The 17,435-nt window shown below is 39.4% G+C and overlaps 1 protein-coding gene and 1 long non-coding RNA gene across 6 annotated transcripts in view; one reads left to right on the top strand and one right to left on the bottom strand.

The window, feature by feature from the left end:
- LOC308672335 (vaa serine proteinase homolog 1) overlaps window positions 1–17,435 on the bottom strand; it is a 47,819-nt gene that overhangs the window by 8,503 nt on the left and 21,881 nt on the right. For 2 of the 5 annotated variants that reach the window (XM_081335162.1, XM_081335161.1), the window contains exon 2: window positions 1,303–1,385. In XM_081335162.1, coding sequence (XP_081191288.1) covers window positions 1,303–1,354 — 52 coding nt within the window. In that variant the 5' untranslated portion in view covers window positions 1,355–1,385. The other 3 variants (XM_081335163.1, XM_081335164.1, XM_081335160.1) reach the window with 3 other exon arrangements.
- The window catches only part of LOC308672344, a 56,036-nt gene that overhangs the window by 29,975 nt on the left and 8,626 nt on the right, over window positions 1–17,435 (top strand). The window lies entirely within an intron of this gene.

The following is a 17,435-nucleotide window of genomic DNA, read 5'->3' as shown; positions in this document are numbered from 1 at the left end:
CTCTTCCCCCCCCCTCCACAAAAAAAAGGAAAGAAATTTTGAGCTCAGTGGTGGTCGTAAGGTTGAGGACTACCTGTAGATGGCTAAATCTGACTTTGCAGGTCTGCACACTATACTTTCCAGTGCTTTTTTGCACACCAGTTAGAGTGCTTGTACTGGAGCCAAAAACTGGGATCATTCTAGTCAAATCAGGACATATGGCAAACATAAAGAGTAACTCCTGGTTTCAGGTTTACCATCCAAAATAAATTAAGTAGAAACAGAAAGGAATATTTGATTTTCCAGCTTCAGATCTAAAAATTAATATTCTTCACATCTCCAGTAATGGTACAAATAGGTTAAACAACATGATTCTGAATAGCATGAGCCATTCTGATGGCTGAGATCTAAGGCACCTGGTCTTATGAGAAGCTATGGCATATTTTGCTTCACTTTTCCGCTGCTCAGTAACTTAATGGTATCACTGCCAGCCAGATTACACTAATCAGTTGAAGTACGGTAAGAAGAATAGCTCAGATGAGCTGCTAAAAAGGATATACATTTAGAAGCATTTGGCCCAGAGTCTGCTATTGCTGTACTGCATTGCTAAGCAAAATATATGCTCTTGTAATGGGGAGAATAAGGGGCAGAAGGAGTGAAAGTGCAGAAGAGATTGAACAAAATGGAATTTAATCTATGAGTTTGGATGGGAAGTTGATACCATTAGGATTTAATTCACTAAAAGCAGTTTGAGCCAAGATTGATGGCAGTAAAATCCCTACATACTGGTTTTGATATTTGTTTCAGAAGCACTGACTCAGATATTGCACGCTGTATAATGCAGCAAATCTAACAGAATGAGAGCTAGGTTAAATCCAACAGATTTATTTTACCAGTTTGGATAAAAATTAATGGCCATCTCATACACCATTTTTTAAAGACAACCTTAACACTGCAAACCCCTCCCCAACTTTTTTCTCAATGCATCTTATGTTAATTAATAAATTATCTTCTTCTATTGAAGTCAGTTATCAAATAAATAGAAACATGAAAGGAAGCTGACCATATTTGGGACTATATATTTTAAACTGCTTAGTTTTGGTGATATGAATAAATGTATCAATTCATACTATCATTACAAATACAGCAATGGTCCTCCCCATTTGCACCAACCGGGCCTTCTTCGCCCAGTCTCTGCTTGTGACCTGCTTGTACATCTACAGTTAATAATTATGTGCAAGTTTATTCCTGTAACTGGAGATTTAAAGTGGAAAAGACACCTAAAGCTCCGTCCACCCTTTGCTCCATTGTCCAGGCTCTTACCGTAAGAAAGCTGTAGTACCAGAAGGTTTGCTAGCACTCTGATCAGCACCATAGCTTCAACTCTGTGTCGGCAAGCTGTTTCCCTGGAATATAGGAATGGGGAACAATTTTGGAAAAAATGCACAGTTCAAAATATTTGATTAATCACTTTGTTCTCTTCCACTCTGAGGCAGAAGGACGGATGTGGAAAAAACTCCAGTTTCTATCTCACCTGTAACATTCCAGTCCCAAACGTAAAGCTGAGATACCGTATCGGTCTAATCAGATAACCCAAGCGGAGACTTCTTGATCAAGCAGCACTTTATTTGATCAAATTAAGCAGCTGGGTGGCCCACAATCTGGAACCCTGACAGAGTCACATCCAGAAGTGTCACGTCTTAGAAAGTTGGTAACATTGCTTTATACACTTTGTTAGCCAATGAAAATCAGACAACAGAGCCATTACATCATAAGAGAGGCACCCCCTTATTCCCTCCATCCATGTACACGTTTCCCAAGCTTGCATAAAATTTCTCTGGTGCACAAGCCGATTACAAAAAGCAAGAAAGCAACAGTTAAACAATTTCCCTTTGTTCCAGAACCCTTCACACCCTTATGTAACTTGGCTCTATATCATGCAGCCTGAACAGGGGTGGGATTCAAATATGTGAACAACCGGTTCTCCGTGTTGATGCCGCTTCCAGAAGTGGTGCCGAAGTGGTGCGAAGCGGCTGAATCCCACCATTATATTTGGATGCGTTAGAGGGCAAAATGGTGGATACAGGGAGGTTCATTTTATTTTGGAGCCCCAGGTGTTGGACAATACACAGTCTTCTGGATTCTTCAGGCTTATACACGGTTCTGTTTTACGGGTTCTTCCGGATCCCAGATTAGATGCATTTGGGATTTTTTTTCCTGGTACATTTCCATCGCTGTGAGAAAGCTATGAATGCCAAAGGCTCTGATCCTTACGTCTGTCAGTGGTATAAAAAGGTATACTCATCCCTGTGCCCTTCTTTCTGGGTAAGTAAATTACATAAGTCTGGCTAAAGCATTTTTGTACAAGAAACGAGGGCAAATGAAGACACTCTGTAAAAGATCTCTCCCTTTTCAGTGGGTCAGCCATGAAGGGTCAGACCAAAATACTTTGTAGTAAAGCACTAGAATCCCTGGCACATTAATCATGGGTGTTGAAGTTCCAGTACATCTGGGAAACAATTGATTACCAACTCCACACTGTCCAAAAACTCCATTCAGAATTGTAACAAACCAACAGCTAGACTAAACAATTTCCCTTTGTTCCAGAACCCTTCACATCCTTATGTAACTTGGCTCTATATCATGTAGCCTGAACAGTGGTGGGATTCAAATATGTGAACAACCGGTTCTCCGTGTGAATGCTGCTTCCGGAAGTCCATTCTGGGCCTGGGCAACAAAAAATTAGCTACCGGTTCTGCGAAAGTGGTGCGAACCAGCTGAATCCCACCTCTGAGCCTGAAGCACGAAAGAACACTGATAACAAGACTAGATATGTATCTCTTTTTATTATTATTATTTATTATTATTTTTAAAAATATACTTTATTAAACAAGTTTTAAATAAAAACAACAAGAACATTATTACAAAGTACTGAAAAGTGTGTCAAATAGAAAAACACCAAAACACCCTATACACCAAAAAACAAAAACAACAACATTAAACAAGACCGGGGAGTGTAATAGTACCCCTAATTTCCTTTTTCTCGTACATCCCAGGCTAAGTAACCTTTAATTACCAAATATTAGAGATCTATAATTGTATATATCTCCAGATTCTATACCTCAAATAATAATACACAATCATCTGGTATTTCCCCCGTTGAAGTTAAATGTTCTATTTTGTAACCATGAGTACCAGGAGTCCCAACTTTTATTAAAAAGTGATTCACTTTTCCCTTTGAGAATATATGTCATTCGATCTGACTCTGCGCATAGTAATACTTTCTCTATTACTTGATAGTCCGTTGGGATTTCCTTCGTCTTCCAATATTGTGCATAAGTCATACGCACCGCTGTTGTAATATATATTAATAGATACCTTTTAATATTGTTTTAATTGTTGGGCTTATGTAATCTAATCTATTTTAATTTATACTATTTTTATATCATATTTTATGTTGCCCTGTAAACCGCCCTGAGTCCTTCGGGAATAGGGCGGTATAAAAATTTAATTAATTAAATAAATAAATAAATTTTTTGGTACTTCTTGTGGCTTCATCCCCAAGAGGAAAATAGCTGGGTCCAATTGAAAATTATATCCTGTTATTTGAAATAACCAATTTTTTATATTGATCCAATAACGCCTGGTCAAGAAGCAACAGTGAGAACTGGACACGGAACCACTGATTGGTTCAAAATTGGGAAAGGAGTCCGGCAAGGCTGTATACTGTCGCCCTGCCTATTTAACTTATATGCAGAGCACATCATGAGAAAGGCAGGGCTAGATGAATCAAAAGTTGGAATTAAGATTGCCGGAAGAAATATCAACAACCTAAGATACGCAGATGACACCACTCTAATGGCAGAAAGTGAAGAAGAACTAAAGAGCCTCTTGTTGCGGGTGAAGAAGGAGAGTGCAAAACTTGGGTTGAAACTTAACATTAAGAAAACCAAGATCATGGCATCTGGCCCTCTCAATTCCTGGCAAATAGATGGGGAAGAAATGGAAGTAGTGACAGATTTTATTTTCCTGGGCTCCAAGATCACTGCAGATGGGGACTGCAGCCAAGAAATTAAAAGATGCTTGCTCCTGGGGAGGAAAGCCATGGCAAATCTAGACAGCACACTAAAAAGCAGAGACATCACCCTGTCAACAAAAGTGCATATAGTCAAGGCTACGGTCTTCCCAGTTGCAATGTATGGCAGTGAAAGTTGGACCATAAGAAAGGATGAGCGCCAAAGAATTGAGGCCTTTGAACTATGGTGCTGGAGAAGACTCCTGCGAGTCCCTTGGACTGCAAGGCGATCAAACCGGTCAGTCCTAGAGGAGATCAATCCTGACTGCTCTTTAGAAGGCCAGATCCTGAAGCTAAAACTCAAATACTTTGGCCACCTAATGAGAAGGAAGGACTCACTGGAGAAGAGCCTAATGCTGGGAAAGATCGAGGGCAATAGAAGAAGGGGACGACAGAGAATGAGGTGGCTGGATGGAGTCACTGAAGCAGTAGGCGTGAGCTTAAATGGACTCCAGAAGATGGTAGAGGACAGGAAGGCCTGGAGGAATGTTGTCCATAGGGTCGCGATGGGTCGGACACGACTTCGCAGCTAACAACAACAACGCCTAACCTTTGGACAAGTCCACCATTGATGGTAGAAAGTGCCCCTGGCAGAATCACATTTCCAACATTTGTCATTTGCATTGGGAAATATTTTTGAAATTCGTGCGGGAGCTAAGTACCATCTATACAACATTTTGTACATATTTTCTTTAAATGCCGTTGCTAAAGTTAATTTTATATTTTTCTTCCAAATTTGTTCCCACTCCTCTAATTCTATAGTGTGACCAATATTTCTCCCCCAGGCAATCATTACATCATTTATTGTTCCCCCTTCCATCCCATGAAACAAAAGGAGATTATAGGTCTTAGATAAAAAATTAGCATAACTTCCCCATAAAATCTTGTCTAATTCTTGTGGGATTACCGTATATTGATTCCAAATTGCTGCTTATCCCTATTAAACCTTGAGCTCATTTGAGAATATGACCACCAATCCAACTCTATACCCCCAGAATGTAACTCCTCCCTGGATTTAAGATTGCCTCTCAGATCTATGAGATCTTTATACCTATAATTTCTGTCTGGATTGTGTAACATCGAATAAGTTACAGCTTCCAAAGGAGTAAACCAGCCAGGTATCTTTGTATAGATCCACCCTCTCACCATACGCCAAGAGTTTATCAATACATCCCTAATATAATGATTAGAGAAAACTTTATATTGACTATCCTTCCTTGGCCAGAGATAGGCATGCCATCCTGCGTTAAATTATATCCTTCAATAGTTAACACCCTCCTTCTAGATAACACAACCCAGTCCCTAATCCAAGCCAAGGCAGAGGCATGGTAAAACAGCTCCCAATGTGGGAGCCCCAGTCCTCCCCTTGTTTAAGACTGGATATGTATCTCAATAAAAACAGATTTTTTTTCTTTTAACTGGAAATATTTTTAAACCTAAAAAAGCCAGGGGAGTTAGACCACATAATGGCAACCACACACTCAGTTGATCCATTCGTTTGGGTGGTATGGAAAAAATGACTGTTTCTGTATTATGAATAGTGGGGGGAACTGATACTAACTTAAGACCAACAATTTTCAGAGTTGTGAGACCGGTTTGAAAACACTCCACATTTTCCATTCTAGGATCTAGTTTTGGAAAAGGAGATCAGGAAAGCTGGCTATGCACAGCACTGGATAGACGCTCTCCACAGCTGTCATTTGAGTTTGACTTGGTTAAAATTAGCCTTAACCTTTAAATTTCATGCTCTCCAGATGCCTTGAGTTGAACTCCTAGAATTTCCCAGTCAGGATGCTAATTGTCGAGAATTAGGAAAGATGAAGTCTGTACAACTGCGGGGAGGGTATCCAGCTATGGAACCAGACTGGCCTTGCTTCTGTCCTCAGAGGTGGTTACCCCAGCGGTTCCAACAATTGAGAAGAGCGCGGGAAGGCCCAGTGCTCCCAAAGGGGAGATGCACCCGTCTGGGTCTTTGGGTCACAGGCTGAGTCCTCTCTCCCTTTTCAGTGAGTCAGCCCTGAAGGGTCAGAGCAAAATACTTTGGAGTAAAGCACTAGAATCCCTGGTATATTAATCATGGGTGTTGCAGTTCTAGTACATCTGGGAAACAACTGATTACCAACTCCACACTGTCAAGAAACTCCATTCAGAATTGTATTCAAAATATTTCTTGTCCCTCTCTTTCAGGACATAATTGAGAAGCATAATTGTATGGAAGAGTTACAGTTCTAATGGCATAACTTTTATTGAGAAATGGTGATCAAAGGAAGACTAATGTATGTACTTGTGAGTCCCCTGAAGCAATTCAGAAGGCCTTGCCCCCACCCCCCAAAAATAATAATACACTACCTAACTTGGATTGAACTGATGGATCTGAGCTGGCTTTTGCATAGCTTCTTCTGCGATTGACATGTCTCCTCAACTGTCCAAGATTTGCTTAGGTAACTCCACTTTTCATTACCCATCCATGAGCAGTCAGTAGTAGAGAATGAGAGCATTTTGGGGTTTTTTTGTTTTCCCCCCCCGAGAGCACTGTCTTGTGTTTTGGAGAGGTTGATCTCCTCGGCATGCCTTTGTGTTTTAGGAGACTTGAAATCTCTTGAGCATCATTTGAATGCTCTTCCAGAACCTTTCAGTTGGAGAAGCATCTCAATGTAGAGATGGTTAAGTAATGCTAGGCTCCTGCCTAATGCTTATCACTTTCCCCTTGTCAATTTGTTTGCTGTGGGTATACAGTTGCCATTGCTAGCAAAACTTCCACATTGCAAACTCCACATGGCTGTGCATATTTTGCTGGGCTGTTTCAGGTGTCCTTTGGCTAGATCCTATGGGACGTCCCCTAGGAGACTTGCCATGAGACTGGGAAGACCCATGCAGGAAAATAGCGCTAGCATTTTTAGCAGCAGCCACACCATGAAATATCCATCTAGGAATCTCTTACAGATTCCAAGAAAGACTGATTATTTGCTAGAAAACAAGTAATGTTCTAATTGGCAGACCAACCTCTCTCTTTTCAGGTTTGTGTAATGTTATTGTCAATGGCTTAGCCTTAGAATTTAAAGCAGCCATTCTGATGTACAAATCAGAAATCACCTGATGGGCCAGCTGTGGACTGCATGTCACAGACAAAAGGTAGAAAACAAATTTGTAACTGGCTTTCCCCCCCTTTTCTTCTGATCTCATAAATATTGGACCAGAAGTCCTGTTGGTAGAAAACTATGTTTTTGAAGCTCTTTGGAGTCCTAACACAACGTTATTCTTGCCTTGTAAAAAATGACCATATTTCTTGCCATGCTTTTATTTGCATAAACAAATGGGGGTATTTTTGGATGGGTGCAAGGAAGAAAGAGACTTTCTTACACATTGACTGTAAATATTCGTATTCTTAAGAGTTTCTTTTCCATTTTTTTCATATCAATCTTACTACATTCAAAGAAACCGGGGGGGGGGGGGTACGTGCAAGGTTGCTTGGCCTGGCCATGTTTGATTTCCTTTAGTCATTCCTAAAAATACAAGCATCATTGGCTGGGTTCGCACAACGCAAAGATCCAGGAGCTTAACTTATTTTTTTTTCTGGCTCAACAATTTGCTTAGTTTTTGAATGATCTACTGAGATGCAGCTTTCCTGGAGCTGGGCCAGACACTCAAGTTTGACTTAATTTTATTTACATGAAATGTTAATAAAAGTTAAATATACAGTTCTTTTCCAGTCATGTATTTGATGGCTTCTCACCCCTGCTTTAGATAACAGCGCATAAATAGCTCTCCTAGAGGGAGCAAAACCTATCTTGGTCCAAGATTTTGTTTCTCGCAGTGCCCACTAGATACCGCTGGGGTACTCACAAGCAAGAAATGGGGGCATCCCCTGCACCTGTTAGTTGGACTGAACTTCCCCCAGCTTGGAAGCGTTCACGATTAATAGCCCTTACTGCGCCTGTCCTCAGTGGGTCAAAAATCTATCCAAGAAGATTATCGCTACGTTACATACTATTGAATTAAAGGGGTTAAGAACAATGTATTTGGTTTGTAGGTGAAAGGAAGGGCCAAGGTAGACTTATCCGAGAATGAGTCTGTTAAAGGACTGCCTAGGGAGGGCAACCTAGGATGGAAGCCGAGTTCCCAGTAATAGCAAAATCAATCCTAGCTCAGTTTAGTTTATATAATGGTCTGATCTCTGCTAGTGATCCATAAATGGCAGGAACAAACGTCAGTTGGCTTTACACATTGCATTAGGTGATCAAACAGGTTGGTTTGGCGATGGCTTCCTGACCTGTATGAACCTAAGCAATTGTGAGCTTCATTGCCGACCTTCAGATTTTTCCCCCCAATTTCCCACTCTAGTAGTATCCTTTCCACCAGATCATAACTTTTTTTTGTTAATTTATTGATATTTTTAAACATAAATCATTTAATAATTGGTAAACAGTGTGTTGTCTGGGTTTACATTTGTAAAACAGTCACTAACAATTGATTCCTATAATCCATAATCCACTCAATAGTTTTAATTGATTACCTCTTTTCTCCAAAATATCCACTTTTGCAAACATTGAGAATACAGTTCTTATTGTTTTGATAGATAACAATTAAATATATAACTTTTCCCTATATTCCTAAAAATAATAATCACATCAATATAATATTTTTTTCTATGCCTTATCATAGATTCTGTTACAGTCCTTATTTAAATATCGAAAACATTACCTTTATCTCTAAGCCATTTCAACTTTTTTCTATTCTATTCTATTCTATTATTTTATATTCTATTATTTTTATATTATATTACATTACTCATATCAAGAAATAGTATAAAAAAGGGGAAAACAGCACACTATATTATTTAGGGGATTCTTCCCTCTTAGAGTGACATATATATTCCAAATCTTTTCTATTTCTTTAACCATATTCAAACAAATGTTTCTTTTTAAGTATTCTCTCTTATCCTCCATAAAAAGATTAATTCGCCCCTTCTGTTAGTATAAGGATGGGGCGGAAGGTCCCCTCATTCCCTTTTGTGGGAATTTTGCTTCTTGGGGATCTTTTCCAGGAAATTAAATGTAGAATAAAAAAGAGAAGATCAAATTCCTCACTCAATTTCAAGTATGCAAAACCGGAGGTCCAGCTCAGACCTTTTTCAGCTTTTAAGCCTAGTTGTTCAAATGCTGCTATTTAACAGGCCATTCCTTTGCAAAAGCAAAGGATCGGAAAAGAAGTGATGATTTATACGATTTTATTGCTGTCAATACCTGAGAATTTACATGAAAACATGATTCTCAAAAGATTCAATTTAGTGATTGGGAAGTGGGGGTTAATCTGGGATCCTTTTTAAGCAACAGTGGGACTCGAGTATATGGATATGTTTGTGTGGTTACTACATGACTCCACATGAATGTATTGTAAATGCCACAGAAGTACCAATAGAAAAGAATATTCTAGCACTGACGATGTTAACTAGCTGGGTAATGAAATGTCTGCAAGAAAACAAGCTCAGAGAGCATCAAGGATCCCACTGTCCCAGAAGTGGACAGAAATGAAAAGATATTCAGAGGTTAAAATATTTGGAATGGTCCATTAGAGTCAGAAAATTTTGCACCTCACCCTAAAACAGGCCTCCATTTTACTAAGATTGTTTTATACTGAAATTAAATGGGACATGATCCCTGAAGCACTATTTTGAGCATTTCTTATTCCAAAGGCAGTCCTATTTGAGTCTCTAAAAAGCTTATTGCTTGGGAATATATTCCAATGCAGTTGAATATGATTAGGGATATAGAAGAGATGTACTAATATGCTACATTTCCTCCACTTAAATATTTCAAAAGTTTTCACGGGGGGCAAGTTGCAGTTGTATTTCCTGCAATAATGCTCTGGATCCAGTCATTATAATCGAAGACCTTGGTGTAGTGGACAGGCTTATCAGGTTGGGCACAAATATCGTCCCCCCAAGATACAATGCCCTGGAATTGTCCATTACAGATGAGGGGTCCCCCAGAGTCACCCTGTTGAGAAAAATCAAACATGAAACATTACTACCATATCTATGAATGGGAAGTGGAGCAAACAATTCCCTCCCATCGTCCATTCACATATAGCCCCCAATGTTTCACTTTGATGTTCCCCAATACAGGATCCTTGCAGAAGAATTTAACTCCTTGAGTTTCCCCCACCAGAATCACCAGTATTGGGAAGTCTGGAAATCTAGATACCTAGAAGGCACTTGAGTTAGAAAAAGCCATAACTTTGTATGTTTCTACAAGATGCCTTCAAGGCTAGATCTCTGTCATAGCTTTGAAAATTGGCATCATTTCTTTAGGATTCTGTCTTAAAACGGATCATCTTACCATACATGAACCTATGCCTCCTTGCAGGATACCTGCACACAGTGTTCTGCTTTGCGCCGGTAACCCTCTATAAGCTTTTCGACACACCGAATAATCGTATATCTCAATGTTAGCACAATGAGGGACTTTGGGAAAAGTCTCTGAAAAAAATAAAAAATAGGCAAAATTCTACCTTTCACCATTTACCACCTAGATGCCTAGAACTATAATTTCCATTGTCTCCAACCAACGGAGCTGATCTCATTGCCTGGGAGTAGGAAGTATTGTCTTTCAAAGCCATTCAAAGGGACTCCTGGGAAAAACAGATTTAGTTAAATGTTTTTTGAAGATATTAATAGGTATTAAATCAGCTGATGGGCATTTGAAGGCTTCTCAAATTTCTCCGGCACTCTACGCAAAGATTGCTTTGTTGGAAAAGTGGGGCTTTTGCTAGTTCAAAAGTCATAGAACTGATCTCGCATCTCCTGGAGGTGACCTAGAACGGGGGTCTGCAAACTTGGCAACTTTAAGACTTGTGAACTTCCACTCCCAAAATTCCTCAGCCAGCATACTGAGACTTCCATATCTGAAGATGAAGCAGACCCATAAGTTTGCATTGTGTACAAGAACAAAAAGCCAGGAATCTTGTCTAAAAGATCCCTTGGGGAGGACAGATAAGATGGAAATAAGTCTAAGGAAAGAAAAGAAAAATATCACCTGAATTAGAGAAAGTTGAGCCTCAGAATATGAAATAAAACCCAATCCCAGCTAATCAACAAATCAAGAACTTTTGAGGATAAAAGGGGTCCTAAAGCACACCCTTTCCTTCAGTCAACTTTGGATCCACAACTTAGGAGTTTCTGTCCCTCTAGCTGGTGCCTGGCAGCCTAATTGAGAAGGATGTGTCTAAACGTGGATGGGTGCATGTGTGTATATGAAAAAGGGCAAATTTAGATCGCCAGCAGTAAAGTTTTGCTGTTACTTTAAATTCACTGGGTCTCCATGTATTCCAAAAAACCTGTGGTGCCTCAGTGGTTAGTTGAAAATTATTTGTGTGAGTCCTTAATTATTTCCCAGCTCTTGACCAAGGCTGTGTGACTTGTCTGCTCTAGCTACACCTGTTTGGTAGAAACCTAGGTGGAAAACAAGGTGGGCTTACAAGATCTACCTACCTCGGCAGACTTGAATGTGTGGATGACCATAAGCCAAAGATGAGTGTGCATGTAACCCTTCCATGGCCTTACTAGCACTTAGACCTATATACTGCACTCTCTGGGTGATGTACAATATATGCATATTGCCCCCAACAATCTGAGTCCTCCTTTTATCAACCTCAAAAGGATGGAAATCTGAGTCAACCTTGAGCCCCGTCAGGATCGAATTGCAGGCTGGGAGCAGAGATAGCTGCAATACTGCGTTCTAACCACTGCCCCACCAGGACTTAAAAGGAAGAAGTCCTCTGTAACCATCCACTGAGATTTTATATCCATCGAAGGATAGGCCATGTTTTTGAGTTCATATTTGGTCTTTAGAGAGCAAGTGGTAAATATACTCTGAAAACATCCTCCGAGGGAGACTTCTCCATTTACAAAACGGCCCTGGCAAAACACAAAACATCCCTTTATTAAAGGTAATGAAGCCACGCAAGACTGCCATGCTAATGGGACTTTTCTGATCCCTAACAGCACTGCTATTAATAAACCTGATCCTTTAGGGGTTATTTTTAGCTATACAGCATGCCAGTTCCTTATTTCTTTTATTCCAAGGACCTTGTGGGTGTGGAACAAATGAAGAAATGGAATCTTATGGAATCCCATTGTCCATCCAATATTCATGGGTGACAGAGTGGGACCCTAGACCTGGCTGATGTTACATCAAAAGCTGGGTCTGAGAGTATAGACAGAGATCCCTACCATTAGGAGATGTGATTGCGCCCCATCCCATAATACGGCAAACTGAACCCACACTGGGAGGACTGGAAGGCAAGCTGAGAGGCGCGATGTGTGTACTGTTGGTAACAGGTCTGTCCAGCCTGATCAGCATGATGTCCTTGTCCCATTTGGTATAGTTTTTGCTACTGAGACAGAAGAACGTCTCCTCTGCGACTCTTATCTGCTCATCCTGATTTCGTAGACTGAAGTTATGCAAACCAAGGTATATCCGCACATTTTCCCTACAAGAAAAACAACAAGTTAACAACAAAAACTTAAAGTGAACTCTATATTAGTTGGGATGGTCCTTGACCTCATTTTGGCCCTCAAGCAGGATCGTTAGCGCCAAACAAGAAAGGGCCATAACCTTCCTTCTCCAATTGTGTTTGGGGGAAAAACCTGCCAGAAACCTGGAAGAGTTGCTGTCAATGTCCTAGAGATCTGGGTTCACTCAAGAAATTTATTCAGGGTGATTGAATAAGCTATTTCCATTGTTTATGCAAAATCCTGAAGCATGAATTCACCTGTGTGCTGTTTAGCACTCAGAACGTTCAGCATATAGTATGAATCCATCTCTTTCTTGACTTGGATGTGTATTGTGTGAATGTTGCACTTATAAATTATAGATGACTGTTTTAAAGATGGTACCCATGTGGTTACGGTACTAATGTTATGACTTTGTATTGCGCACATCCTCTCTCAACCCAGCCTGTCTCAAAGGATGGTGGGATAGATAAAGACGGAGACAAAATCTGAATGGTGCCCACTCTGCTCTTGTTTAGAAGAGGTATTAAGATGTAGTGCCTCACCCAGGCCTTGATAAGGGAGAGAGAAGCCTTACACTTCATCATTGTTTAATCTTTTATGTTTTATATGGTTAATATTTTCTGGTTAGTTGCACAGTCAGTCAGATATTTAGACTGGATTTGGCATTTTTATCCACCTATCAAGTCCTTCCCAAGGACCTGGAGTAGGTCAATTTTGTGGTTCCATGGTATTAAAGGGATTGTCACAGGATGTTCCAAGTAAAGCTGCCTTTTGCAATTGTCTGTGGTGATTTTGTCAATGCTGATGGTATTCAGGTAATGTTCCAGATTTTGTTATTCTTGTTATTATTATATCCCAGAAAAAAGGAAAGATATGAATACTGTGGTGAAGAAGATGGAAATTCAACCATAAATATAAAGAGCATTGCTGAAGATATGATTGTGAGGAACAATAGCAGTAGCAACAGAACACTCATTCAAAATGCACAGAGAAGTCAGTAAAAACTAGCAGAAACATAAAAAAATCTGGATATCTAACCACGATCCCCCCCAACATTTCCACATTGCATAATGCCCTCACATGTCGCAGTGTGCAGCGCTGAGCACCCATTCCTGGTTGATCAAAGTCCCACTGCAGCCAAAGCTAGAGTTATACAAGAATACAAGGGAACGATGTTCATTTATGTTACATTCATCACCTCCAACGACCAGTTCAGAAGACCTTTGTGCTGCAAAGAAACCAAAAAAGTTCAGTGTTTGGCTGTGGAGTAAAACAGAATCGCTTTCATTGGTAGAGTTTCTATCAGTACTCTAATTTTGGAGGGTAACAGATGACGGAGGGACACACAGCGTCAAACCAGTTGAATAAAACGCAGATCACCAAGACTAAAAATTTATTTAAAATTTAGCTTTCGTCAGCGTCTGCCGAGATCATCAGAGTTTAAGCCAGTATTGAGGGTGGGAGCCGAATAGACCCATAACACACTTATTAGCTAAACTATTGGCTTTGCAGAGAATATAAGAACGTGTCCCTCAATCCTGGCTAAACGCTGATGAAAGCTAAGTTTTAAATAAATTTTTAGTCCTGGTGATCTGCATTTTTTTATGTTTTATAAGATTTCCAAAACAGGAGAATTGACTTATTCAACAGGGAAATGAAACAGACACTTTTATCACGCCCTGAATTCTCACTCCAGGATCGTAGTTATTTAAAGCAGGGTCTTTAGAGCACCTTATAAACCACAATATGAATGAGCTGACTGTACTTTCAACCCATTAAACCAGTGTTTCTCAAGCTTGGCAACTTGAAGATGTATGGATTTCAATTCCCACAAGTCCCCGGCCAGCATGGTGAATTCTGGGAACTGAGCTCCATATACCTTCAAGCTGCAAGAGAAAGGCCATAATCTGAAAGCTTGAACAAGCAAAGCTAGAGACAGATGTGTAGCACTTTCCACTCAGTCTCCCTTCACAGGCAGGAACTAGTTATTAATACAGGTAGTTCTTGACTTACAACAATTCATTTAGTGACCATTCAAATTTACAATGGCACTGAAGAAAGTTACTGAGCAGCGGAGAAGTGAAGCAAAAAATGCTACAGCTTCTCATAAGAGCAGATGCCTTAGATCTCAGCCATCGGAAATGCTGACGCTATTCAGCTTTTCACATCACCATTGCAGCATTCCCACGGAGACGTGAAAAAAATTCAGATGCTTAGCATGTTACTCGTATTTATGACATTTGCATTGTCCCTGGGTTGTGTGATCACTTGTGACAAGCAAAGTCAATGAAGAAGACAGATTCATTCAACAACAGTGTTACTAACTTAACAGTAGTAACGATTGACTTAACCACTGTAACAAGAAAGGTCGTAAAATGGGACAAAACTCACTAAACAGATTTTTCACTTAAGCAACAAAAATTTTGAGACTTCTAGTTTTGCGCCCGAGGCGCCTGGCCATGCGAGGACGGATGTCCGCTCCCCACGGCTAGTTTTGCCCTGCCAGGGGGAGCCTAGATGGGTTCGAAATTGCCCCAAAGAATGATGGTAAAGAATAAACAAACAAATCAGATAACAGAATGTGAACTAGAAAAAAAAGTCACAAAAGAAGGGAATTATAACTTAATACAAATAAGAAAAACTCACAAGATTTGAATACAACAATAAATATGGAAAAGATACCTTATGCATTAGAATGTCAAAATAAACCTGAGAAACCTAGCAGACAACTTTCTCTCCCAAAAATTAGAGAAGGGAACTAGGGGATTAGCCATATTGGATTTATTTCTCACTAACAGAGATGAAATGATAGAATGGAACTGCATCTACATGGAAGGAAGTGTGTAGTGGGGTGCCCCAGGGCTGTTTTCTGGGCCCAGTGCTCTTCAACATCTTCATCAACGATTTGGATGAGGGGATAGATGGGGAAGTCATCAAATTTGCAGACGACACCAAGCTGGCAGGAATAGCCAACACTCCAGAAGACAGGCTTAAGATACAGGAGGATCTGGACAGACTTGAACATTGGGTACAATCTAACAAAATGAAATTCAGTGGTGAAAAAAGTAAGGTTCTACATTTAGGCAGGAAAAATCAAATGCACAGGTATAGTATAGGTGGTACCTTGCTCAATAGTAGCAACTGTGAGAGAGATCTCGGAGTCCTAGTGGACAATCACTTAAATATGAGCCAGCAGTGTGCTGCAGCTGCCAAAAAAGCCAACACAGTGCTGGGCTGCATTAACAGAGGGATAGAATCAAGATCGCGTGAAGTACTAATACCACTTTACAATGCCTTGGTAAGGCCACACCTGGAATACTGCATGCAGTTTTGGTCACCACGATGTAAAAAAATGTCGAGACCCTAGAAAGAGTACAGAGAAGAGCAACAAAGATGATTGGGGGACTGGAGGCTAAAACATATAGGGAACGGTTGCTGGAATTGGGTATGTGTAGTTTAATGAAGAGAAGGGTGAGGGGTGACATGATAGCAGTCTTCCAATATCTCAGGGGCTGCCACAAAGAAGAGGGAGTCAAGCTATTCTCCAAAGGACCTGAAAGCAGGACAAGAAGCAACGGATGGAAACTAGTCAAGGAGAGAAGCAACCTAGAACTAAGGAGAAACTTCCTGACAGTTAGAACAATTAACCAGTGGAACAATCTGCCTCCAGAAGTGGTGAATGCTCCAACACTGGAAGTTTTTAAGAGGAGACTGGACAGCCACTTGTCTGAAATGATATAGGGTTTCCTGCCTGAGCAGGGGGTTGGACTAGATGACCTCCAAGGTCCCTTCCAATATTATTATTATTATTATTAAGAAAGAAGACTTAACAAAATGGACACTTTTAGGAGAATCACTGTTTGGGAGACAAAAAGCATACATCTTGCGTATTATGTAACCTCTACGCCTAACAACAACTACAAAAATACAAGAACTGTTCAACAAGTTGAAAATATTAATCTGGAAAACAATTTGGCAAAGGAAGAAGATTAGAGATGGGCTAAAGAGACTTGACCTTCCAGATAGAATATTATACGAGCAAACATTTGTTTGAATATGGCTAACTAAATAAATAACTCTGCCTATGAAGGGGCATTAGAATAAGTGGGATAAGAGATATAAGTAATATAGTATTTTTTGATAAAATACAAAATGTAGAAATATTGGGAAGATGAAAGTGAAAGAAAAGTTTGAACTTTAAAGACATTAAGTTTGAAAAGATTTAGGATTAAGGAATGATTGAAACACTGACAGGGAATTAGGCTTAATAAGAACTTTGAAAAAAGGATATATAGTGATTCAATCAATTTTTATAAATAGAAGTGAACTATAAATTGATTAGAAAAGATGTTATAGGTAGATGTCATGATAGATAAGTAGTATAGTATTTCTATAATATATGAAATATGAAAATACTGGGATAATATATTTGAATGGGAAATTTGGATATTTAGACGTTAATGATTGAGAAAATTATGATTGATAAGAATTGTTTGAATATTATGGAGAAATTGAGCTTAAACAAGATTTATGAAAATAAGATACATCGTGAATCAATAAGATGACTTTCATGAAAATAACAGAAGCTGATAAGAAAAAAAGCTATATATGGACACTATTATTATTGGTATAAATATAGAAGAAAATGATTTTATTTAATCATTTATATATCAAAGATTATATTTGTTTAATGCTGAAGGAGGAGAATACTATTGGGAGAAGGGAGGCTCAAGGAAATATATTATCGATTGGTATATTAATTATGAAAAATATAAAAATAATTATTATTGAATGTTAATTAACTATTATTGATTGTATATGGTTTTTTTTTAAAAAAAGTCATGAACCCAGACAACACACTGCACA

The sequence above is a fragment of the Vipera berus genome (genome assembly GCF_964194415.1).
Source record: "Vipera berus genome assembly, chromosome: 9".
Lineage (NCBI taxonomy): Eukaryota > Metazoa > Chordata > Lepidosauria > Squamata > Viperidae > Vipera > Vipera berus.
This window is presented reverse-complemented; position numbering and strand designations above follow the sequence as displayed.